General features: G+C 35.6%; 1 protein-coding gene across 2 annotated transcripts; it reads right to left on the reverse strand.

Moving 5' to 3' along the window:
* Window positions 1-403: 403 nt before the first annotated feature.
* On the reverse strand, window positions 404-25,728 carry LOC148956046 (DNA polymerase iota-like). 2 transcript variants are annotated; one of them, XM_089093743.1, is made up of 2 exons: window positions 25,664-25,728; window positions 404-2,091 (listed from the first exon to the last, which is right to left on the reverse strand). In XM_089093743.1, the coding sequence occupies exon 2, from the start codon at window positions 2,082-2,084 to the stop codon at window positions 483-485; it is 1,602 nt and encodes a 533-aa protein (XP_088949869.1). In that variant the 5' UTR covers window positions 2,085-2,091; window positions 25,664-25,728; the 3' UTR covers window positions 404-482. The 2 variants fall into 2 exon arrangements, with proteins under 2 accessions (XP_088949869.1, XP_088949858.1); XM_089093732.1 differs by lacking the exon at window positions 25,664-25,728 and adding an exon at window positions 25,462-25,536.
* Window positions 25,729-27,621: the final 1,893 nt, after the last annotated feature.

Consider the following 27,621-nt stretch of genomic DNA (forward strand, 5'->3'; position numbering starts at 1 on the left):
GCATATTCACAGGTTGTACTTCTATTAGTTAAAATTTCCGTTTCATCTACCCGCCCTTTCTTAGCCTGCCCAGATGATGAAACCGCATACAAGTCCGATTTTCCCGGGTATTGGGGAAGGGTGTATTTTTCCAGAACAGGGTCGGGTATAAAACAACAATTACGTTTAGGCCAGCATTTAGTCACGAATCCCTTTAATATTTCCACAAGACAGACATGATCATTGTAGTGACTGAAGTGAGGTATTTTGAACAATATTATGAAAAAATTTCTTTTAATCGCAAAACTACACTCTCATCATCAGGATATTTACGACATTTTTTTTTAAATTGCTTAAACGAAGTAAACCTATATACCTACTGTCGGTTGTTAAATTTCTGATTCTTAAATTATAATAAAACATGTCTCAGTATCCTCAATAAACATTGTTTTTATTTTTATAAGATCAAATAGCAATATGTAAAAAAGTAAAAGTATGAAAAATCACTTACAAAAAAATTCCAGAATGCTTTTCTGCCTCTTTTGCTGTTTCTGTACATGAGTTTCACCACCAGGTCTCTTTAAAGTTAGTGCAAGTTCTTCCCTAATTTCCAAGGGCAAAGACTTGTAAACCTCTGGATCCCAATTATTGGGACAATCCTGTGTTTCAAGTCCAGTGTGGCCTTTTATCATTTTTGGTGATCTATACGATGAAAGTACTTCATTTTTTAAGTCAGAAGGTAGTTCTGCCAGTACAGTTTCATCAAGGTATATATCAGAAAGATCGTCTTCTGATATACATGATGTTTGGGAACAGGATGACCCTCCAACAGCTCGTTCAGAATTTTTCGTAAAAAAGAAACTATCACCCAAAAATTTCTTTTCTATCAGTTTTCCAAATGATACGCCAAAGAGGGTAATAAAAATGTGTTTCAGAGGTTGTGTCATTTTCTTTGTAAGCTCTAGACATTTCTTCAAAATATTCTCTTCAACTTCTGGAAGACATATATTAGCAACATTACCCCGGAAAATAGCACTTGTAATAGCAGTTTGACGACTGTCCCTTACAGTATCACCTGAGTTGTTTTTATATCTTATTGACACTTTAAGATTTGTTGGAACCCGTCCATCTTCGATTAAGAGCTTTGAAACCCTTTCCAAAACTTTTTTAAGCTTTTCCTTGCACTGTGAGAAAGCTGTAATTGGCTTAATGCTATCTTCAACGCCAATGCTTTTGTTTTTTTCATACAATTTTACTGAGGAATCGTCAATACCATAGCTAAGTTTTAGTAAGCGAAGTGCTGTAGCTTTATCAAATATCCTATCAAGGTCGTTCAAACTACATAACTGAAGCTCAATAATAGTAGTCACACCAACTGAAGATAGTTTATCCAATGTTGAACGTCCAATTCCAGGAATTTTTTTCAAATCTGATATGAAATACATAAGAGAGTCAAGTTGACTTGGAAACATAATGGTTTGATTGTTGGGTTTGTGCATTGGGCCTATGAGTTTTGAAACAAGTTTGTTCCACGATATACCTGCACACGTTGTTAAACCAATTTCTTTATATATTCTTTCTTTTATAGTCTTGGCAAGAGTGGCACCCTTAATTAGAAGTTGATGGCAACCACATTCACATTTTTGAATGTCTTCATAATTTTGTTCTTGGAAAATTTTCCCTTGTATTTCCTTGGCTGTTAAATTGTCTGAATTCTGTGATATATATTCGGTGACATCAACAAAGTTCTCATCAAACCCCAATTTCTCCACCCTGTTAGAGTATTCTCGAAGCAAACTGGTGATTTTTGCTGCGTATTCTCTATATGGTGCAACATCTTCACCATTAATGAGCACCAGTTCAGGACAAGCCTTAAGCGCATCAATAACTGGCATGCACTTATAAATACCTCGTTCTCTGGCAATATAATTGGATGTAACAACAAGTGTCCTTTGTTGTACCCCAACGGGTTTATCTACTAGAGTCGGATTTCTTACAATCTCAACTTGGGCATAAAAGCAGTCAATATCAAAGTGTATAATTACGTGTCCGTGCTTTTCATCAGGGGTTATTATACTTAGCTCGCCAGGCTCAGGGCTAATCATTATGAACCTGAAAAAAAAACAAAAAATAAGAAATAGTACACAATCAAAATATTATGAGAAAAACATAAGTTACGCGTGCAGAACAAACAGGTCCAATTCCAAAAGCTTCAGATTTGACGATATATGCAAAAACGAGTAAGCTCAGATTGACTGCAAAAGCCAGTTAATTCCTGATTTGGACAAACTTTGCTCTGTCTCAGTGCAAAGACAAACCATGTCAGGATTAGATTCTAATAACAAGTTAAGTCCTAATTCAGCACAAAGACATATACATCCTTGCTTGGTTCTGAGCCAATGAGATAACTGAGTCAATGAGTCAATGAGTCCAAGCTGTGGAATGTTGGTACGACGTTTTTTTCTGATCGGCTTGAGACTTACGAAGTAATTTCCTCAGGCAAAGGAAAGATAAAAATGATAATTTACAAAATTGCAACCCCCTTCTCTAACCTTTGGATGAAGATGCTCTGATCAGCTTAAGATTGAAAGGGGACATACAGAAGGGGCGAATTTTCAAATATATAGATAGATAGATAGATATTTATTGCAATAAAAGCCGCTTTGGGCCATGGCAAAGAAATGGAAAATCACACAGAATAATAGCACATGATTATAACACTCATAGCAAATTATAGTAGCCTACATGACAATAACAACGCAAAATTACAAAACAAAACAAAAACCTAATACAGTGCACAATATCATTCAATTAACGTACACAGATAGATGTAGGTTGCATTTTTCAAGGGCTATGAATGCAAAAATAACAAACAAGAAAATAGCTTACAAACATACAAAACTAATGTCAACGCTTACCCCACCCCCTTTAAAAAAATCTATCTCTATGTGACATACCCAATTTTATATATTTTGCTATCATTCTTATTGTCCCATAATTTTTTATCCCATTACTGAAACCAACCACTCACTTGTCCCCACATCATCAAAAAATAATTCTTTCCTTTAATCCTGTAATTCGGGACAAAGGGCCATGAAGTGAAGCAGATCCTCACCATTTTCTCCGCACATAGGGCATGAGTAAGGACCGTCCTTTACCCTTACCCTCCCTAAATATTTCCTCCTTTCTCCCTTCTCCTCCTTTCTCCCTAAATATTCCTTCCTTTATATGGACCTTCTCTGAGCCGTTCAAACGGGATGCCAACCAGCGAAACTGCTCTCGGCGCCGCAGCTAGGGGGTTGCCCACTTTGACCAAATTGTTCATTTTGATTCGGCTTTCACTGTTTATGTTTGAGTCGGGACGGGGGCACTATGATTAGTTTTCCCGGTTTTCACGAACCCTATGAATGGCTCTGCCCCTTCTGAGCAACATATACCTTCCACGAAAGTACCTAGATTCACTAGCAATTTGATTGGCACAAAGCTACAATTAAGCAGACTTCACCCGAGAGATTTTTAATCACTGCCCTTTCGACCGATAAGCTAGCAGGCTTCATAGTTTCAGGAGCAGAAGTGTCAATTCATAAAAATTTATAAGGGGAGGGGTGTAAAACATATTTTTCAAATCGGGGAAGATGGTTAATTTTGTTGTTTTTCGGATTCTTTCAATGACAAATGCTAAAATGACTAGTTTTCAATGACAATACCAAAAATATATTTTTCGAAATTCGGGGGGGGGGAGGGTAGAATTGTCATCCCTACATAAAATTGACACCCATGTCCAGAAGTTGAAAAATGCTAAAACTATGAAATACCGAAGCCTGCTAGCACCTGTGCAGTGAAGTCTATCATTTCCAAAGGTTTTTTTGGGCGTAGCCATTCATCTACCAGACTTGCAGCAAACCCCAGCACCTTTAACAGTTGGTCATCCGCTCAGCAAAGCACAAAAAAGATTACCAGGCTCAAGGAATCAGTCCCAGTCAGATCAATAATTTATTGTTCAAGTTCTCACTTTTTACTACCATGATAATGTTCTGCCTTGAAAGCTATGCTATATTACAAGGATTCAAGCCCGCAGTTGGTAGCCTCTGTAAACTTGTAATTCAAGATTCTTACGATTGTGTTCTATGACTGAAGACATAAAGAGCGCCCATGCCCCTTCAAAAATAACTCTACATATATAACTCTAACATATACACAATAACTCTACACATAACACAATATAGCACAATAACATATAACACAATAACAATATAACACAATAACACAATATAACACACAACATAACACAATAACATATACACAATAACTCTAACAATAACTCTAACATATACACACGTAATAGCAAAAGGGCGTTTCTGGATTGATGCCACTCCAATTGTTTTAATTTTTTAACATATAAAGGTGTCTTTTCCTGAATATATAAATTGAAAATTCATTTGAATTTATAATAAAAATAATGTATGTTATTACATTCATGTATTTAATATTTTATTCAAAGAAGCAACTAAAAAAACAGAATTTAGCCTATATTACAAAAAGAGACACACTTCATTTATTTTAGGACAAGAAAACGCCTTCCTATTATAATTGATTTTTAAAACATCATTCCTACAAAAAAAGTGTTTTTAAATAAAACTAAAAAGATACACTAAACAAAAGACAAGGAGAAAGTCAAATATTGATTAAAGCTTAAAACAAACAAAGACCTTGATGAATAATAAAAAAAAGACCAAAAACGAACAAAAAATACGATGAAAAAATGAAAAGCATACTGATTAGTTGCTTAAAAAATAAAAACACGGCGTCAAGAATCAATATAACCAATATTATTTCCCGGTCAAGTTACCTTGGTTCTATATAAACGTAAAAAAAAAATATTTCAGACGAAGAATCAACACAACCAGCATATTTTTGATATTCTTCCCTTGGTCTCCTCAAGTCGAAATTTAAAATCTACTTGATTTCCCATCTAATGGTTCCTCAAAGTTTCAGCTGGGTCCCTTAAGCTGTTAATTGATATCCTTAACTGTACCTGAAATACTTTAAACATGCCTTTTTGACAACCAGGATACACATACCGAGTTTTATGTTCAACATTTTCAAGATTATTTCCAGGAAGTTTTCAATTTAATGCTCCTATAATATTACAAAAACGTTTTTGGAAGTCCAGAGGCACGGTGTCTTTTAATTTAGTTCAACATCCCCCTCAACTTTCTTGAAAGTTTCACCTTGATACCCTTAGCTGCTCCTGAGACACTGCATGTATGTCATTTTTACAACAGTGATGCACTAAGCCTCCTTTTATTTAGTTCATTATACCCCTTTGTATTGCCTGAAAGTTTAAATTAATACCCTTTTCTGTTCCTGAGATATTGGAGATATTTGACAAAATTGATAAGCATAGCATGTTTTGATTTAGTTCAATATCCTCTGGCACTTTCAATGGTACGCAGAGGTAACAACCCACATACACATAGTGTCTTTTGATATAGTTCAACATTCCCTTAAATTTTCCCTGAAAGTTTAATGTAATATCCTTAGCCGTCATAGAGGTATCGTACATATACCATTTTGGCGACATTAATGCACTTAGTTTATTTTGAATCAATTCAATATCCCTTGAACATTAAATGAAAGTTTCAACTTGATATTCTTAGCCATTTCCGAGATGTTGCAGACACACTCTTTTTAAACCAGCAAGCCTATATTTTTTTTGTGCTTTAGTTCAACATACGCCTCAAAATGTCATGAAACTCTCAACTTAATATACTTAGGTGTTCCCGATATGTTACAGATGTACCCATTTGGCAACTTGGCTACATACAATTCTTTGATTTAGTTCAAAATCCCTCTCACCATTCTCTGAATGCTATAGCTTAATACTATTAGCTGTTCCAGAGGTATTTCAAATATACCCTTTTGACATCCTGGATGCATATAGCGTCTTTTGATTTAGTTCAACAACACCCTCAACATTCCCAAAAATAATTAACGCTAATCCCCTTTGTTGTTCGTGATATATTGCAGCTACGTCCTTTTGACCACCTGGATGCATTTTGTGTCTTTTTGCACTTGACATCCCTTTACACATTTGCACTTCACATCCCTTTTTGCACTTTGCCTTTACATCAGTATCCTTAGCTGTTCCTGATGTATCACAGATACGCCCCTTTGACAACCTGGATACACATGGTGCCTCTAGATTTAGTTTTACATCTCCTGGAAGTTTCAACGTAATGCCCTTTACTATTCCTGAGACGTTACTAATATGCACTTTTGATAACACAGTGTATTTTTATTTAGTTAACATGCCCTGAGAGTTTCAATCTCATAAATTTAGCTTTTCCTGAGACACTCCAGATACGCCATTTTGACAACATGGCTGCAAATACTACGTTTTTATTTAGTTAACGTGCCCTGCGATTTTCTGCTTAATAAACTCAGCCGTTCTTAAGATATTACCGATACGCCCTTTTGAAAACCTGGATGCACATATTTTTTTTAATCTGTTAAATATGCTCAATGACATACACTATTTTTTTACATAATACCCTTAGCTGTTCCTAAAATATAGCATATATGTCTTTCAACAATCTGGAATAATATTGTGCCTTTTGATTTAATTGTACATCTCTCTAACTTACCTTGAAAGTTTCAGATTAATACCCTAGGTCTTTTATGGAGATATTGCATATATGCAATTTTGACAAGTGGGATGCTCTTAATTTTTTTTGGTTTAGTTGGATATTCCCCATCAACACATTTCCTACAAATCTCAATTGAATGCCCCCCCCCCCAACACACAAAAACAAACTCCAATGTCCTGTTGAAATTTCAACTTTAAGACTTAATTCGTTCCTGAGACATTACAGGAATCCAGTTTTGACTGTCCCTAAGATATTCCATATACACCCTTTAACAAGCTGGATACAAATAGTGTCTATTGATAAATTCTAACACCCAACCCAATGATCCATGAAAGTTTCTCCTTAATGCCTTTTTGGAGATTAATTTAATAGCGCTTAACTGAAAAAAAAATTGACCGTGGATTGTCAGTTTAATTGACATATACTGATATTTATTCCTTACAATTTTGATAATTTTTCATTTATGAAACTAAGAAAAGTGAAAACATTTCAAACGTATTTGGTTTTCAGTGGAAAAAAATAAAAAAAAGAAGAAAATCCAATTTTTTAAATAAATAAAACATAAACCTCGTTGGAACCGCAAACCAGTGCTTACAGAAGACAGCCCCCCTCCCTCACCCCTCCTTACTCATCAAGAAATTTTTATCTTATTTTTAAAAGCGGACACACTCTCGGCCATCCTAGTGCTTTCTGGAAGACTGTTCCATACTGAAACACCCACATGCCTAAATACAAAACTAGACCTAGCAGTGTGTCGTCTCTCATGTACTAGGTCCGCGGAATTCTTTGAATCATATGAATGGTACGCAGAATTCGATGATAAAACACAACAAAAATAATTAGGTGATAGTTTATTTAAACACTGGTACACGAAAATACCGGTCTGATAATCTCTCGACTGCCCAACATTTAAAATATTAAAATGTCGATAACAATCCATTGTGCTTTCACATTTTTCAAAATCCCCGAGCAGACGCACCGCTTTATTCTGAACAATTTGTATCCATTTAAAATTTAAAGCAAAATTACTAGCCCACACAGAACAACCGTATACAATGTAAGGATGATTAAGTGGACTATATAAAATTTTCAAAACTGAGACAGGAAAAACATGTTTAAATCTACGAATCAGCCCTAAGCCCCGCGCAACTTTCACCAATACAATTTCACTATGTTTTTTCCAATATATTTACAATCAATCTGAAAACCAAGATATCTTGTATCAAATATCCGCTTAATCTCTGTACCATTAAAACTAACTAAACCGAAAACATTATCAATAGCTCTAGTAAGACTAAAAATCATGTAATTAGTTTTACTCACGTTCACTGCTAAACAACTATGGCTAGTAAAAACATGCCGGTTATGTATCACTTTATTTGCTTTTGAAACAAACTCACTCAAAGCCTTTCCAGCATTTGTTATTGCAGTGCCATCCGCAAAGGATGTTACGGCGGCATCAGGAATGTAGAACCGTAATGTGTCGACGTAAATTAAATATAAAATCGGACCTAACAAAGAACCTTGCGGTACCCCACATAGTACAGGACGCGGTGAATTGACAACGTACAGGAAAAGGTACAGGGAAAATCAAATGAACGAGGGGGTGGTAACTTTCTGACGTATATTTATTTTCTCTGAGATCTGTGATGCAATCACTGTGGAATATACCCCAAAATTTTTCTTTCTGGAAAAACCCCCCAAAGGAATCCAGCATCAGATTGATTTACTTGAAGATAAAGTCTGTAGTTTAGAAAATAAACTGGACGATTTCCAGCAAGAGGGAAAACTGGACTCGCTTCTATTTCATGGTGTGAAGCAGCCCGCTACGGTCAACATAAACAATATTATGCGGAGTCTGATCCGCGAAAAAATGGGCCTTGCAAATATTGCCGACTCCGATATTATTAGGGTACATAGACAGAGCCTGAATAACAAGCCGGCAAGCAGAGTTGCCAGAGTAGCGCCAGTTATACTGAAGCTCCGTAACAAAGAGATTGCAAAGTCTATCTTCAAAGCTAAGCCTAAAATTGCAAAAAGCGGGATTTTTGTGTGCAAAAAGCTTACATGCAAGAAGCGCGATATTCTAAACGCTGCTAGAGATAAATTTGAGAACAAGTGTGTCTGGTCCGACCAAGGTCGAATTTTCGTTGGTGAAACTAGCAATTCTTCACCACGGAGGCTCTGGTCGCTAGAAAAAATCTTCTGATGCGTGTGTCATTTTTGCATATATTATTAGTTAGCATATCTTCATAAGTTTATTCCTGCTTGTAGTAATTTTAGTTACGTAACATTGATTTTTCATTTATTTTTACAGTTTAGGATTAGTTTTCCCTTCATAAGTTTTGTCCTCCGTCAACCAGGGACACGTAATCATTTGTTGTCAGTGAAGTTAAATAAGGTTAACCGCTTCATGCATTAACCCTTCGCAATGGAAGTTGCTTGAAAGTAATCCATTCCGTTTTGATTACGTATTGTTATCTCGTGTGGGAAAGGATCCCGCTGAAATTAATGCTAGGCCAATGAGGCATAGTAGATATGTTGATATTATGAATAGTAATGTAATTAATGTGACAAATATGTATATATGTATTGGCCAGTGGAACGGTCACATCTCGTCGAATTTTTCTGAAGTGTCGCACCTTCTTACTTCATATTGTGATAAAATTGATATGTTGGGTATATCCGAATCTTTTCTTACACAGGATAGCTTTCTCCCGTCATGTACTTTGCCAGGGTACCAGCTGGTCTCAAAATCAAGAAATTCTATGATGCGGGGTGGACTTGCATTTATAAATAAGGATCAAATAAGATACACAGTAAAGAAGGATTTAAATTGTTGGATTGAAGGTAAGATCGAAACTTTTTCTATTGAGAATGAAGTTCCTGAGAAGAAAAAGTTGTTAGTTTGTTTAGTATACCAGCCACCTAGTACAAGGCCACCGGATTGACAAAGTCTTATTCATGGAAAAAATAATATTTGATTTCTTTTCAGTTTTTTCTATAAGAATCCATAGTATGGGTTGCTATTTGTATGTTGGAGAAACTTTTTCAACAATTTTTAATCCTGATACAAAAAGTATTTTGTAATTTAATTTTATAGCTTCTAAGATTGACCTGAAAAATAAAACTTAATATCATTTCCAAGAGCTTCTATCTATGCTCTTTGACAACCTGGATACACTTATACTCTTTTTATTTATTTAATCTTAAACTGAAAGAGCAGAAGTAGTAATAGTAGTATCCCCAAAACTTTAAACTTAATGCCCCCAGTCGTTTACGATATGTTGCTGAGGTTGCTGAGGTTGTCTTATTGGCAACCATAAATACAATGCCTTTTGATTTATATTGAATCAACATTTAGTTTTAAAGCATAATTGGCCAGTTGCATAATTGTGGGATGTTGATATGCCTAATATCCCTAAAACATAGTTTATGGACCGTTCTGCTAAGCTGAACAAAATGGCTGTCACAAAATTTTGATTGGATGCGTTTGGAAAATCAATGGGATTGAGAAAAGGACTGCTTGCCCTCCAATCTCTTGTTATTCTTAAAAAGGGCACCCGAACTTTTAATTTTGAATTGAATTAGCTCCTTTAAAAGTTTCAAGGATAGTTCTAGCTATTATAGAGTGACACTGCCTATGATATTGCTTATGTACCCTTTTGAAAACCTGCATGCAAGCAGTTTTTTCCTTTAATTGAAACTCCTAAACGTTTCCTAAAAGTTTCATCCTAATACCTTTAGCGTCATTAGGTACATTAACTGTAGTGGTAGCATAAAAAGTATACATATTGCCTTCTGGCTAGTGCAAAATCCCCCAGAACTTACTCTTAAAGGTCTAAAATTAATAATACAAGTTGTTCTTCAGATATTGCTTTGTTACCTTTTTGAAATTTCACATACTCATAGCTTGTTTTGATTTAGTTCAACATCCGCCTAAATATTTCTTAAAAGCTTCACCTTAATACCCTTAGCTTACGCAGTAGCAATATTTGTAGCAGTATGTGCATAGCACTTATGGTTTCTTCAACATCCCCTTCAACAAACGCTGAAAGTTTCAACTTAATACATACCATCAACCATTCCTGAAGCATTTCTTATGCGTCCGCTTGACAACCTGTATGGGCATAGTGTGTTTTGATTTAGTTCCATACAGTTTGTAAATATCCAAATTTTTAGACTTAATATCCTTAGTTTTAATAGCAGTAGCAGTACGAGTATAAGTAACATTAATTGTAGTAGCCTAAGCTTTAGTGGCAGTAGTAGTAATAGAAGTAGTAATAATTGTAACAGCAGCAGTAGTATGAGTAAGAAAATATCAACAATGAATATGCCTAACAACAAGCCCTGTTAGTTTCAACTTCACACCCCAAACTCTTCCTAAGATATTGCTCTTCCACCCTTTTGAGAACCTGCATACAAAGGGTATGTTCTGATTCAGTTTATCTTCCCCCTCAAAAGTTCTTGAAATTCTTACCTCCATACCCTTAGGCATTGTTTTAATAGTAGTCACAGTAGTAGTATTGATATTACTAGCAATAATATTGAATAGCGGTAGTGCTAATGGCAGAAATAGTATTAACATATTGCATTTTGGTCAGTTGAACATCTCTCTCATCAGGTCCTGGAAGTTTTAACTTAATACAATAAGCCATTGTTATGGCATTGCTGCCATGTCCTTTTGATAACCTGTATGTTCATATACTTCTTGAAATTTTCGTCTCAATTTTCCTAGCCCTACAAGTAGTTGCAATAGAAGTAGTAGTAGTAGTAGTAAATGCAGCAATAACAGTAGTGTTATCAGTAGTGTGCACATATTGACTTTAGGTGAGATGATCTTCCCCTTTAAGTATTCTCTGGAAGTTTCAACTTAATACCCAAATCAATTTTTGAGATAAACTATTTTGACAATGTGCATGCACATAGCGTCTTTTGATTTAGTTCAAAATTTCCCTTAATATTTTAAATGGATTAGTGTGGTATTAGCAGGTGTGGTAGTTGTAGCGCAGTAGTATTGGTAGCGTGCAAATACTGCCTTTTTGGTCATCTCCCTTATTAGTACCTGAATTTCCCAAATTAATATGCTTAGTTTTTCCTGTGTTGTACCCTTTAGGCAATCCGTATACACACAATGTGTTTTGATTTAGTTCAGCACTCCTCTCAATTTGAAACGCTCACCTGAATACCCTTCTTCTTCTTGGAAATAAAAGTTCAAACATGCATACCTTTCTCAATAACATATAGTATGCCCTTGTCAGCCCTTGTCCTGAGGACAGTGGGGGGAGGTTGACATCCCCAAAGACATAATTACTGGACCCTTCAACAATGCTAAACAAAATAGCTCTCTTAAAAATTCGATCAGATATGTTTTGGGGAATGATAGGCTTGGGGAGGGGGGAGCTAACGTCCCTTCATTCATTTTGACTCTTAAAAAGGGCACTAAAACTTCCAAATTCCAATCAAATGAGCTCCATCCGACCAGAGTTTATACAACTAACCGTTCCATAAAAACCTTATGTGCCCTGGTCATAACGTACAACCCTTGCCAATGGGCTCTGGGGGATTTTGTCCACCTTAAAGAAATTGTTATTTGATTTTTGGACTATTGGTAACACAATGGCTATCTCACAATTTCAGTTGAATACGTTTCGGGAAACGAGGATGTTAGGGAGGAGGGCTAGTTGCTCTCCATCATTTTTGACTCTTAAAAAGGAACTAAAACCATACATTTCAAATCAAATGAGCCTCTTCTAAATTTTACAGGACCACCCCTTCCATAAAAACCTTATATACCCATGAGATATAAATTACAGCCCTTACCCCCAGGCGGACTCTGTCCATCCCAAATGCCTTACTATATGATCTTTGGACTATTTCTGAACAAATGGTTATCTCAAAATTTTTATCGAATGCATTTGTGAAAAATACGACGTAGGGAGGGGGCGGCTGCCCCCGATCACTTTGACTCTTATTAAGGGAAATAGAACATCTGATTTCAAATTCAATGAGCCCACTCTGGAGTTTATACGACCACCCTTTCCATATATGCCCTCAGGGCATAGCTTATAACCCTTGCGCTGAGGGCTGCGGGGGGTGTCATCCTCAAAGACATAATTTCCAGACCTTTCAACTACGCTGAAAACAATGGCAAAATTAAATGGCCAAAATCTCAAAATTATGATTAGATGTGTCTTGGGAGGCGGTGGGTGTCGGGGGGGGGGGGTTGATGTTGCGCTCCAATCACTTTTAACTATTAAAAAAGGCCCTTTCAATTTCCAATCGAATGACCCTTTTTTCAAGTTTCTACGACAACAAACGGCTATATCAAAATTTATATCAGATTCATTTTGGAAAAATACGAGGTGTGGGGGGGGGGGGAGCATCCGCCCTCCGATCACTTTCAATCTTGCAGAGGGTAGTAGAACTTTTGATTACCAATCCAGTGAGGCCCCTCCAAAGTTAATACGACCACCCTTTCTATAAAAACCTTATTTTCCCCAGGGCTTAACTTACAACCCTTGCCCCAAGGGCTGTGGGGGGGGGGGGGGTCATCTCACTACGCTGAAATGTGGGGGGGGTCTTAACTACGCTGAAATGGCTATTTCAAAATTTTAATTCGATGTGTTTGGGGAAATGGTGGGCGTGTGAGGGGGAGGGGTAGTTGCCCTCCAATCACTTTTGACTAATAAAAGGGGCACTAGCCCCTTCAATTTCCAATCGAATAAGTCTTTTTCGAAGTTTCTACGACAACAAATGTTCATCTCAAAATTTCTATTAGATGCATTTCGGGAAAATACGAGGTGTGGGGGGGGGGGTGTCCACCTTCCGATCACTCTGAAAGTTAAAAAGGGCACTAGAACTTCTGATTACCAACTCAATCAGCCCCCTCCAAAGTTTATACGATAACCCTTTCTTTATAAACCTTATATTTCCCCAGGACATAACTTACAACCCTTGCCCTATAGGCTGTGGGGGGGGGGGTCATCCTCAAAGACATAATTTCTGGACCTTTCAACTACGTTGAACTAAATTGCTATCACAAAATTTTGATTGGATGTGTTTGGGGAAATGGTGGGCGTAGGAGGGGTGTTAGTCGTCCTCCAATCACTTTCAACTATTCAAAAGGGCACTAGCCCTTTTGATTTCCAGTTGAATGAGCCCTTTTCGAAGTTTCTACGACAACTCCTTCGATACGAAGTGCTCTGGTCTAAAACCATAAGACCAAAAAAAAAAATACTAATAATACATTGTGTCCACATCGCTCTTTTCTTAGGCAGCGCTATTGCGATGGCTATGATCCAGGAATAAACATGCATCCCTTTCGTATCTAAGGGAAGACCAATATAAACTCAATGTATTTTTTTCACCAGGTCACACTGTATGAAAGAAGTTGTTGTAGAAACTTTGGCGAGGGCTTATTTGACTGGAATAGAAAGTTTTAGCACCCTTTTAAAGAGTCAAAAGAGATTAGAGGGCAACTAACCAACTTCTGATGCCCTTTTTTCTGACTTCCTCCCTCAACCGCCAAAGACATCTGATCAATACTTCAAGATAGCAATTTCTTCAAAATTGTTGAAAGATCCAATGACTAGGCTATGTCTCAGGGATTACAAGACCCCCAGTTTTTGGGGCAAGGGCTATAAGTTTTGCCAGTTACCCATTGTTTAAGTATAGGATTCGTTATTAGGAAGAGGGTGGGGATATTTAATACTGAGTCTCCAGAAAGGCAAAGGGCATCAAGGTCAAACTTTATGAGAATGTTGGGGGGATATTGAACTAAACCAAAACACATTATCTACATCTAGGTTGTTAAAAGAGCTTATTACAATATCTCAGGAGCAACTAAGGTCTTTAATTTGAGGCTTCCAAGGGACGTTGAGGGAAAGGGGGGTTGAACGAAATCAAAAGGTACTATGTGTATCCAAGATTGACAAAAAGCTGTATCTGCAGTATTTCTGGAACAGCCAAGGGCATTAATTTGAAATTTACAGGAAACGTTGTAGGGAATACTAAACTAAATCAAAAGAAAAATAATATGTACGTCCAGGTGGCCAAAGGAACGTTTCTGGAATATGTTAGGAACATTTTGGGGTATTATGTCAAAACTATCAGGGAATGTTGGAGAACGTTGAACTTAATCAAGAGATACACTATGCAGGCAAATTGGCAAAAGAGCACACGTGCAATATATCAAAAACAGCCAAGGGTATTTAGTTGAATCTTTCAGGGTATGTCGAGGGGGGGGGGGAATGACCTAAATCAAAGGAAACTATGTGCATGTATGTTGTCAAACGGCATATCTGGAATATTTCAGGAAGAGCTAAGGATGTTAAGTTGAAACTTCCATAGCATGTTGCAATGAATTAAAGCAAACTAGGCCTATGTGCTTCTAGGTTGTCAAAATGACATACCTGCAGTATCTCAGAAACTTCTAATGGTATTAAGTTGAAACTTCCAGGGAATAATACTATTAATAATTTATTTATAACCCACTAATAAATACAGAGGAAAGCGAAGTACAAAGAAAAAAATAGGAAAAAAACACAAAATAACACAAATGCAAAAACCCTAAAATTGAACTAAAAGACGGATGAGCTCGTGGTGCGGCCCGAGCTTGCCAGGGGCTGACTTTGGCATCTTAATGAGAAGTAACGCAAGCTTATTTGTTACATCAGATGCGCTATAATTATGAATAAGTTTTCGGTTTCGAGTACGTGAATGCAAATAAAGAAGGCACTTAAGATATTCTAAGTAATACGAGCGCAGGCGCCTAGCATCCTGGCGTTTTAGCAAAATAAAAACACCAACAGGAAAAAGGACAGCATGATCATAAAAAGTTGAATATAACTAACATAAAGCTTTCCGCTTAAATTTTCCCCTATTTGCTACAATTTTAGAATATCCGACCTGAATCTTTTTTCTAGTCATCTCCAGCTTTTTACTCATACACATAATCCTGGAGCATACGGAAATACCAAGTCATTTCAAAGAACAAACAATAGGAATAATGAAATCAGAACAATTAAGTGGGAATGACGATGCACGGGAGGTAAAATATAAACATTCGCATTTGTCGGTATTTAGAGTTAAACCATTTTTACTAAGTGAATCGCAAACGGTACCAACCATTTTAAACAACGAAGATTTTGATCGGCTAATCAATAAAATGTCGTCAGCGTAAGCTAAATATGAAATATTAGACATTTCATAGTGATAAGTTGACTGAATCAAGGCTAAAGTGGAGGCTAGGCTATACGCATCTTAAAAACATATTGGGATACGACTCTTCCTTGGCATACGTCACATCGAACAGAAATATATTCCACTGAATTTAATTTAAGCCACAAATACGCACGTTCATACCAATACCTCAAAACAAAAATGACTGAAAAGTTTACTCCATTAGAATAAAGAGAAAATACACCTTGAGTATGAACAACACTGTCAAAAGCCTTTAAAAGGTCTAGTGAACACATCCATGATGCCAATAGGGCATATTTGCGATATATCAGGAAAGATTAAGTGTACTGAGTTAAAAGTTTAAGGGAACAACGAACAAATTCCAAAGAAACTATATGCAACCAGGTTTTTAAAATGGCTAATCAAAAATATCTCAGAAATGGCTAATGTATTAAATTGAAACTTTTAGAAAATGTTGAAGGGGATGTTGAATGAAACTGAAAGATATTGTTTGCATACAGGTTGGCAAAAAAATATTTCTGCAATATCTCAGATATGGCTAAAGTATAAATTAACAACTTAAGATACCCATCTAAAACTGCGGGGGAATACTGGCTGGGAACGTCAAGTTGATTTTTCATTTTGACTTGGTGGAACCACCAAGAGAACGGAATGTAATCAAGGACAAGAAACGCATGAAAAAAAGGAGGTTGTATTGATTCAATATATAAATAGCACGCCAGAATCTTGATCCTTAAGCAGAAACCGTTAAAAGTTCTGAAAATATTCTTTTTATTACTCAATTTACAAATAATGTCTAACCTACCAAAAAAAAATTATTAAAAAAAACACAGAAGAAGATTTTTCAAAGAAAAGTGGAGCTACACTAAACCAAAAACAAGCAGAAATAAAGTCAAATAATAATCCAAGCTTAAAATGACCATTTATCAACATTAATAAATAATGAAACCGAAAACAAACAGAAATTACTATAAACAATCAAGTTAAAAGCTTAAAACAAAACAGAACTAACTGCAAACAGGAGTAGGGCCTCTTAAGCCTTCTAAAAGACGAGAACCTCATTTGTGCTTTACTAGACACAAAATTACATTTAAAACAATTTTTCTTTTATTCTGCTAATTAATCCAAAATTGGTAAAATCTTCAGGAATGAGTATCAATATATATTAAACTGTCAATCTACATTCATTAGTTCTTTTCAGCAGTCTTGTTTATTATTGTTATTTTCGTTTTTGTTGTTGTTGTTGATCTTAGATCAGTCAAAAAATAAAATTAGCTTAAGTAAAGCACAAATGATGCTCTGGTCTTTACAAACATTAGTCTCAACTCAACTATTAGTCTCAACTCAACAGTCTCAACTATTAGTCAAACAGGAGTCTCAACTCCTGTTTTTTCAGTTCATTTTAAGTTGGACTTGATTATTTATTTTAATTTATGCTTGTTTTGGGTTTCATTTATCCGATGATAGTGATTAATGTTCACTTAAAGATTGAATTAATTTTTACTTTATTTCTGCTTGTCTTTGGTTTCATTTCTTTGAAAAAATTATTTTCTGGAAAGTTTTTTCTTACATTGACAAACTGAAAAAAACAAGACTCCCGAAACAATTTCTGTATTTCTTTGAAAAACAGATTTGAAGCCTTAAATCTAACATATAAAGCTGACTCATGGTGTCTAAGATATCTGGTTGATAATCAAGAACACCTACCATGATTCCGCCAAGGGCAGTCTTGGAAGAAACGAAATAAGGAGAAATGGATATCGGTCAAATCCTGAAAATTCATTGAACAGTGCAAGGAAAGAAAGAGAGATCTCCTGAATGCGTCAAGGCCTGAAGATAAAGACCGTCTGCAGCTTTGCTATAAAGAAGAGGATAAAGCTGTCAAAAAGAGTAAAAGAAAAGATAAGCGAAACCAGATAGTAGAGAAAGCAGCACTTGCCGAAGAGGCTGCAAAGAAAGGCGACTCCACGATGGTTTACCGACTAACCAATGAGATATTTAGAAAAAAAGGAACCGCTCATCACTTGTTATAGATGAAAACAGGAACGTAATTTCAGAGCCCAAGAAAGTAGACGAAAGATGGATATCCCATTTTGAAAATATACTTAATCATCCCACACCCCATAACCAAGAAACTGTATCTGACATCTCGTTTTTACAAATTGATGTAAGTGCTGATCCTCCCAGCACTGTAGAGGTAGAAGCAGCTATCAAAAAGATTAAAAATGGCCTTGCATAAGGAGTCGATGGGATAACGGCAGATATGCTAAAGACATCCCTTCTAGCCTGCTTTAATATGGACTGCTCTTCTATTAGCAGTTTGGAGCGCGTAAAAGGTCCCACGTGATTAGACTAGAAGTATTCTAGTTAAACAGTTTAAGAAGGGAGATACTCTTAACTGTGACGACTAGAGGGATCAACCTGACTTCAGTGCCAAGTAAGCTCTTGGCCACAAATATATTGCAGCGTTTGAGAGCAGCACTTGACTCACATCTAAGAGAAGAACAAGATGGGTTTAGGCCTGGTAGATCATGTTCTGACCTTATTTCTATCCTCAGACTTATGGTGGAAGAGTCAAGAGAATGGAATAAAAAGTTATATCTGCTCTTCATTTATTTTGATAAAGCATTCGACTCCATCAATTGCGATGTTTTATGGAAGATTTTGAAATTTTATCGAGTACCTAATAAACTAGTCCGAATAATAATGGTCCTCTGTGAAGAGAGCAAATGTTGTGTCCGAACGGAAAATGGAGAGATACGATTCTTCAAGATTCTCTCTGGGGTGAAATAAGGATTTATGTTATCCCCGTTCCTATTTGTCCTAGTAATGGATTATGTCCTACGGCAAGCACCAGGCTTTGATGTAAAAGTCAGTGGCCAGCAGATGACAGACTTGGACTTTGCAGACGACGTAAGACTTCTAGAAGAGGCGAAGCAACATTCGCAGCTACTACTTGACACCATAGCAGACAAGGCTGTGAAAGTGGGACTAATAGTAAGCGTATCGAAGAGCATGGCCACATCCAACTCACTTTTGATCCTTAAATACAATGGAAAAACAATTGAACAAGTCCAGGAGTTCAAATATCTTTAAAGTTGGATCAAATATGATGGCGGAATATTCAACGAGATAAAGAGGATAATTGGACAAGCAACACTGGCATCCAACAAACTGAAACCAGTATGGCGATACAAAAAATACTCTTTGTGCCTAAGGATCTGTCTGTTGAATGACAGCGTCAAGTCCATTCTCCTTTTTGCAAGTGAATGCTGGAAGCTCAATGTCCAGCTGGAAAAATATATCCTAGTATTTGAAAATGTCTACCTCAAAAGAATTCTTAACATTTCATGGCAAGACAGGATCAAGAACGTACTGGTCCGCAGACGAACAGGTCAACCGCCAGCCACTGATTTCCTGAAGCAGAGAAGATGGGCCTATCTTGGTCATGTCCTCTGAAAGTCAGGATTTCGTCTTCTGAATGATGTCTACAAGTGGTAAACCGAGGGTGGGCGAAAAAGAGGGCGACCCAAACACACCCTCCAATGACAGTACGACCAAGACCTGCGGAGTGTTCACCTGTTATTACAACCACATTGGGAGGAGGTCATGGGTGGTGCTCTGCTCCTAGACATCTGGCGAGGCTTTGCTGATGCCCTATGTGACACAAATGGCCCTGGAGGAGCTAAGTTCTAAGTAAAGGTAATCCTAATAATAAAAATCATATGTAAACAATGGGCAACTTGCTTAATTTAAAGTCTTTCTCCCATGGACTGTTGGGGGTCAGATTATCCCCAGAGGCATAATTATTTGATTTTTAAACTATTCTAAACAAAATGGCTAGCATGAAATTTTGTTTTGGGTGTCTTTAGGGGTTGAGGAGGTAGGCAGGACATAGGAGAAGGGGGCTGGATGCCCTACATTCTCTTCTAATTCTTAAAACAAGCATTGTAAATTTGAATTTCTAATCTAATGAGCCCCCTCCAAAGCTTCAATGATAACTCCTTCCATAAAAAATTGCCAGATGAAAAAACAAACAAAAATTGAAGTCATGTTGATCTTTACTTAGGCATATCCAGGTGCAAATGCCCTCTCAAACCTAAGTTTGCTGCCCCACCCGGACCCTAGTTTGCCCCCCCCCCCCAGCTGAAACTTAGTTTCTTCAAAAAACTGGTCAAAATTAAGATGAGCCTACATAATTCAAGCATCCACAGAAACAGGTCAGTTTTTTTTATTAGGCTATATCTTTAACTTTATGGCACTGTATGGCTTATTTTTCGCTGTTATTTTCACTTGACTTGGGAAAAATGGCTCCAACTTTGCCCCCCCCCCACCCCCCAGAATTTTGACGAAATTACGCCACTGCCTTTTTTTAGGTCTACCTTACAGAACAATAGTTGCAGCTCTGGCCTCTCTTGTGTCTGGTGCAAAATCTTGATTAGCCCCTCCCTTCTCCTGTCTCCTACAAAGGTTTCAGGGCAAATTTTCATTAATTAGCAAAATATATTTCAATTTACAATTAACAATTTATTCTTTAATTATTTTCTAATTTATCATTCAAATTATTTTTAAATATATTCTATTAATTAATTAGTAATTTATTAATTATTTTCTATTATTAAGTGCACCCTCTTGATTATTAATAAAAATTTAAAAATCATAAAATGATTATAACTGTTAGATTACTTGTTTGAAATTTTGTGCCCCTAAAATTGTGTCCCACCTTTAAAACTGCCTCTACAGAACAATATTAATCAGGAAATAATTTTGAGAAGGACAACAGGCCACATAGATCATGGACAAAAAAACTCTTGAAGGGTGAAGGAGGGGTAAAAGCAGGATTGTATTGCAGCCTTCACCCCCTTGAGAAATACTTCAAAACTAAAACAAATACTTATCCTAAAAAAAAAAATAATTTTTAAAAGTTTTGACCTGGTGCTTTAATGATATAGCAAGATGTTAAAAAATGGCCCCCTCCCCTTCCATATAATTTGATGAAATGACGGCCTGTGTAAAACTTGTTCTAGCAATCGCATGCCCGAAATCCAATGGTGTCTATAAAGCAATGATTAAATGACTTAAAATATAAGGACTTGACTATTGAAATATTCTATTTTACCCTATTTTTCAGCACCAGAGCACACCAAAAGATATGGCATCAAAAAAAAAAAGTGGTTTGATGTACTGCTAGTTTATTCAAACAAGTTGATCTTCTAATCTCAAAATCTTCTATGAGCACAAGTCTAAGGGCTAATTCCACTTTACATTTTACAAAAAAATAGGCTAATCAAAAGTTAACCATCAAATGAAAACAACTGCTTTTCAACTTTTCACCAGAAAATTGGTTTTCAACTGGCTGGTTTAAATCAATTTTAGCTCCCCTATCAAACTTTATAATAGATAAAATTATTACTTTGTTATATCTATACTATATTCATTGACTGGATTTTGAGTTTAACTGGATTTTGAGTTTAACTGAATTTTTCCAGATTAACTGTATCCCAGCCCCACCCCTTCTCAAACCTATCTGGAAAAATTTTCTGATTTTGTTGGACAGGCATTTTCTGCTTCCTAGATTTTGAGAGATAAATTTTTTGGTATTTTGATTTTAAAATGGCTTTTTCACTTTTTTTCATTTGACAGTTTGAAAACGACAATATAATCCCCCACTAAATTTTGAAAAATAATGTTCTCCCCCCTCCCCTCCCATATACTTCTGTGAAATGAGACCACTATTTTTTGGTCATGGTTATAAGAGTTTTATTTGAAAGAGTATTGAGTTAAAGACTCAAGTAAAACTTCTCTTTTCTTATAATAGTGTTTAGTTCACAAAAGGAATGTTGTACCAATATGATTCAAAAAGATCTAAGCTGATTAACTTTCTGTTATAAGACTTCTTAAGTTGCTTTGGTATTTAAACTCATTTCATCAAATAAGATTTGAACTAGGTAATATTATAAAGGTATAAAGAAGATTAAGGCATGGGGGGATCTTCTCCCTTACCTTTTCAAGATTTGTATTTATAATGTTTTGAAACCTTGGGTAGGCCTAGCTGTATAAAATAATTTTAAATATCTTTTCCATATTTTTTGTTCTTTGTGCTTTTCTTTCAGTCTATATTTGAGAGGAAAAACAATAGTAATGACTTGATTAGATTTTGAGCTATGGCTCAAAATCTAAAATTAGGCCTATTAAGCATATTAAGATTTAAGCATAATAAAATTAGGCATATTAAGATTTGTATTTATAATGTTTTGAAACCTTGGGTAGGCCTAGCTGTATAAAACAATTTTAAATATATTTTCCATATTTTTTGTTCTTTGTGATTTTCTTTGAGTCTATATTTGAGAGGAAAAACAATAGTAATGATTTGATTAGATTTTGAGCTATGGCTCAAAATCTAAAATTAGGCCTATAATTTCTCTTTAATTTCTCTCTGTAACTTTTTTTTCAAATTCTTTAGAATAAGCCAGGTATCAGATTCAAAGTATCAGAATAATTTCCTTGGTCTTTTTGTGTAGTTTAAATCTATTTCTGAGTTTTCTTTTTAGAACACACAGTTTGCACAAGTTTTTTAAGTTTAGTATCCTTTAAAGTGTGATAGGGCTGAGGACATAGTTTAGGCTCTGGAAACATTTATATAGGCTTTTTTATAGGGTCCAAATTATATGCTTCTCTGTGTTTTCTATTTCTTGATTTTGTCAGCCTCAATTTAACTTATGGCTACACAAGTTGAAATAACATTGATGCCTGGAAAATTGCATAGGAAATTTAAAATTTGGGCTATACATTTGTACATAGTGGGGGGGGGGGCGGGGTAGGGTAATGTGGAAGCAGCTTCAAGATTTGTTAACCACAACTGGCATGAAGTAAGAATTGCTTTCTTAATATGCTTCCTTCTTAAGAACCCTAATTGTGCATTAATACCATTTCTTTCAGCTACATCAACTGGCCTATTTTCCAAAATTGCAAAATCCTTTTATCTAGAATTTTAGCACTTCATAAGATTTACAGATATCCAAACATTTAATCACACTTGATACACTGAAATTTGCTAGGGTAGTTAAGACAGAACAAAAATTACGGTAGAAAAAATCCAGTAAAATTCTGGACAAGCTACTGTTGGCAATCTTGGAAAGGGGTAAGGTTAGGAAAATGGAACTTCCAGGGACAGAACATACTACAGGAAAATATTGTCAAGCTACTATGTCAACCCTCTTCTAATTCCTATGCATTAGAAATGTGTCTACTTAACAGGTTTATATCTATTGAAATTTGAACAAAACAACATTATACCTTAATTTTTTAGTTTGTAATTTCTTTTATTCTAGTTTTAGTTGGTCATTAAAGGTCAGTGTCCTCTAGAGGGTGAAGGAGTGGAGATAGGTACTTTATTTTCCCAGGACATACTTTAGTCTGTAGATCCATCTCTGAAAGTTTCATTTTCCAAAAATAACCCCTTTCCAAGATAGCAAAAAGTAGCTTATCTAGAATTTTACCCTAAGGTTAAATACATGAATTTTTGTGTAGCCTAGGCTAGCATACTCTTCAGTCAGGCTTAGTCTAGGCCTATTTTTGTTTAAGTTCAAATCCATTTATTTAGATACTAGTGATATGCTACAGCAGTAAAATTCTACTTTAGCTGCTTTTGGCTATCTTAGGAAGGGGGTTAGGTTAGGAAAATGAAACTTGGGGCATAGGTCTACAGGCTAAAGTATGCCCCAGGAAGGTATGTTCTAATAATGTATTACAGGTAATTACTTGTTAAAAAAAAAAAAAAAAAAAAAAAAAAAAAAAAAAAAAAAAAAACTGTCTTCACCAAACAGTGAAGTTAAACTGAAAGTCAGCAGAACTTAATAGTAGGAAAATACGGTTAAATTTTCTATACATTTGAAAGGGATGCATCAAAGTGGAAGAAAGCAATAAAATAAGTGGGCCTATCTTAAAAAAAGCAAAATCAAATTCCTTCTCCTCTCCCTCTAGAAACTCCTCCAAACTAGAACTCTCTAAACTCCTTCTCCCTCTAGAGGGTCCTGACCTTTGATGACTTTTAAAAATCTGTTTGTTATAAAATTAAAACCTTGCAAAATAAATCTTGTGCTTACATGAAGCATAACAAAACTTTTTTCAGCTTCACAACTTTGCTCAATCCTAATTTATAAGTTTTTAAAGATATGCAAATACATTTCCTAAATTTTGAAAAAAAGACATTGATATGGCTTGAAATTCTACCCAAATAACAGGAATTGCATTTTCAGAATTAAAGCCAGAGAAAAAGAAACTGATAACTGATAATTAAGGTAAAATGTTTCTTTGTCAAAATTTCAAAAGGTATAATAGACATGTTATGTAGGCAAATTTCAGGACCCTCCAAAGGGAGAAGGAGTGGAGATAGGTACTTCAAAAAACTTTCAAAGTTTTACCAAATCATATTATTGAGTTAGGAATAAAGTGAATACACCATTCAATGTCTTTTTTATGCTGATTACAAATATAATAATCATTTCTATCGGAAATGAATTTCAGGCCCCCCCTATATATGCCAATTCAGGGTTAGGTTGTAGAAATATATAGGGTAAGACACCCAGTAGTCGGCCACCTGCCTATTCTCGGACAGAATGTAACTAACAGGGAACCTAGCTCTAGGCTAATGTGCTTAGAAAGTTTTTATACAAAGACAAAGCTGGTTTCCCTGGTCACTATTAGATATCCATATGGATATCTAATAGTCATAAAATCCATATGGTCAATAAAATCCAATAATCAATAAATCCATATGGATATCTAATAGTGACCAGGGAAACAGCTTTGTCTTTGTATAAAACTTAAGCACATTACTAGACTGGTTCCTGTTAGTTACATTCTGTCCGAGAATAGGCAGGTGGCCAACTACTGGGTGTCTTACCCTACCCTGAATTGGCATATATAGGGGGGGGCTGAAATTCATTTCCGATAGAAATTATTACTGTATTCGTAATCAGCATAAAAAAAGGCAGTAAAGTTCTTCCAAATCATATTATTGAGTTAGGACAAAAGTGAATACACCATTTGATGCCTTTTTTTATGCTGATTACAAATATAATAATCATTTCTATCGGAAATGAATTTAAGCCCCCGCCCTATACATGCCAATTCAGGGTTAGGTTAGGTATATATAGGGGGGGGCTGAAATTCATTTCTGTTAGAAATGATTATTATATTTGTAATCAGCATTAAAAAGGCATCAAATGGTGTACTCACTTTATTTCTAACTCAATAATATGATTTGGTAGAACTTTACCAAAAAGGCATCGAATGGTATATTTACTTTATGCGTAAGTCAATAATATGATTTGGTAGAACTTTACCAAAAACCTTCCTGGGACATATTTTAGCATGTAGACCAATCCCCATAAGTTTCATTGTCCTAACCTAACCCCTTTCCAAGATAGCAAAAAAGTAGAATTTTACCGCTACAGCTACATTGCCAGTGCTAGTTTTAGTGTTTTGACCAGTTAGAAAGAAACAGTTAAAAAATCTGAAATTTAGGCCTACTTTTAAAAATTCTAAAACACTGGCCTAAGGCTAATATCATTCCTAGAAGTGCATCACTTTACTAAAATGGTACCACGGTACCACATTGCCTTACCCTGGAAATCTTTAAAGATGCTACTTATTCAATAATGAAGTAATTCTGAACAAGGTTATGAAGCACGGAGATGAGTCATAAAATAACTCTTCTATTCGACTAAGACTTTGATTTCTTGTGCAGCCATCTAAAAAGATTATCAATTCCTTAAAGATTCAATTTAAAATCAAGTAAAAGAAAAAATAATAGAAAAGTAGCATACTTATTCCTTTTTAACAACTTGAATATCAGTCAACACTGAAATTTCGAATCTTGTAGTAGCCTTTTGCTGCTACTTGTCTGTTTTCATTTGTTATTGCTCAATGGCTTGCATATTTTTTTTCTAGTTGAGAAAGGAAACAACGGAAACATCCTTGGGACCGGAAAATTTCCCCTCTTTTCCCATATATGAAAAAGGGAAGAGTCAAAAATAAGTCTAGTTGACTTGAAGGGGATTTTGCATTTAAAAGAGGGGATGGGAGCTGGTAAATGTTTCCCTCTTTTCCTGTTTGCACCTATGAAAATGAATGGTACTAAGACAAATGCTGAGTGACTTAAAAGGGACTAGGCATCAAAGGGAGTGGGTCATGGACGAGAAATGTTTCACCCTGTACTCACCTATGAAGGTGGTTAATACTAAGGAATTTGTCTCGATGACTTGAAGGGGACTAAGCATTAAAAAAAGTTTCTATTTGCACACTTGAAAGGTTTAAATATTGTAAACTTGGCTTTTAAAAAGGTGTGTTGTAAATAGGATTCATAAGACTATCTAAAATCCAACTCTCTTTGGCATCAAATACGTATTGAAAGATATAATTTTATTGTTTATTTATTTATGTAAATATCAATTATTCTTATTTGTGAAAATTGCAAACATTCATATTTGATTAAAGAGACAGGCTAAAGATTTGTTTTACCAAAAACTATGTTTTGAAATGGAATAATCTATAGGACGTAAATTTATCACTTTAGGATTAATGCTGCAGAGGTGTCAAAATAGCCAAGAATGTAAAGTTTTCTGTCTTATAGATTTTGACCAGAGATTTAATTTAGCTGATAGAAAATATTTACTGCAGGTTCTTTCTCTCTGCTATATCTTTTATATCAGATAAGCACAGTAAATCTATTATCGCTACACACAAGAATAATAATAATGCTGGTCTAAAAGTAGGAAGTAAGGTTAGTGGTTGGTTTGGTAAGGCTGTGTCCTATTTTTGTTTTTAAGCAATATTTTTCCGCATTTCTGTACTAAGGACAACAAAAGGCTTTAAGACAACATGCTATTAAATGAAAAGGTAAAATTCTCTTTGACTTGGATTATGAAGATAATTTATGTGGTCTAAATTGAATTTATGTGGCCTGGAGCGTTCGACGGAGATCAACACCGCCGGTTTGAACTATGGAGTCTAGTGCCGTATCCTATACCCTTTTCTTTACTTAAATGAAAATGTTGGTAAAATGAATGAATTTTGTATGTTCTGAGAGTTCAGGGTGTATGAATAAATACTAAAATTGATTTTAGGAAGATATAGTTACTTATGGTTCGTGTACACATTGCGGAAATCCATGCGGAAATCCGTCCGTTTCTGTTCGAACTTTGGCTAAAATAACGCTGCGTTTTAAGGCAAAGATTTCAAATTATTGCAACAGCATGTTCTTACCTATGTTCTTACCCCCTTCTGAAAGCTGTTGAGCAATAGAGAGCCAAATGACACCGTTTTTCTTAATTTTTTTTATAGCCTGGGTGCGCAGGATCATAGCAGCTGGGGTAGCCTTGAACCAAAGTTATAAGATCGTGTAGTTTTTGATAATCCATACTCATGATTTTTATTCATTTAAAAATCCTGCCAAGATTCCGTCCTGATTTGACCAAAACGTTGCGGAAAGCTAGAGATTTTTTCTAGCACGAAAACGGACGAAATTTCCGCACGGATTGCTAAATCCGCATGAATTTCCGCAATGTGTAAACAAACCATTAGGCTAGGAATGAATGAGGGTAAAGAGGTTATATTATGTAATAAGAAAATTGATCAAACTATTAGTAATAATAGAAATAAATGAAGAAGGATTATATTGGTAAGGCGTATAATAAACTTAAAATAATTAGTTCCTCCCCAAAAGACAAAGCTTTTCCATTTTGGACGACCCCAGTACTTGTTTGTGAACTGGGCTTAATAACTT

This window comes from Artemia sp. Qi Xiang Cuo, chromosome 1 (genome assembly GCF_049724085.1).
Source record: "Artemia sp. Qi Xiang Cuo chromosome 1, ASM4972408v1, whole genome shotgun sequence".
NCBI lineage: Eukaryota > Metazoa > Arthropoda > Branchiopoda > Anostraca > Artemiidae > Artemia > Artemia sp. Qi Xiang Cuo.

Coding starts and splice junctions, on each gene's coding strand:
- LOC148956046 (XM_089093743.1), bottom strand. CDS start 2,084: ATGATTAGCCCTGAGCCTGGCGAGCTAAGTATAATAACCCCTGATGAA.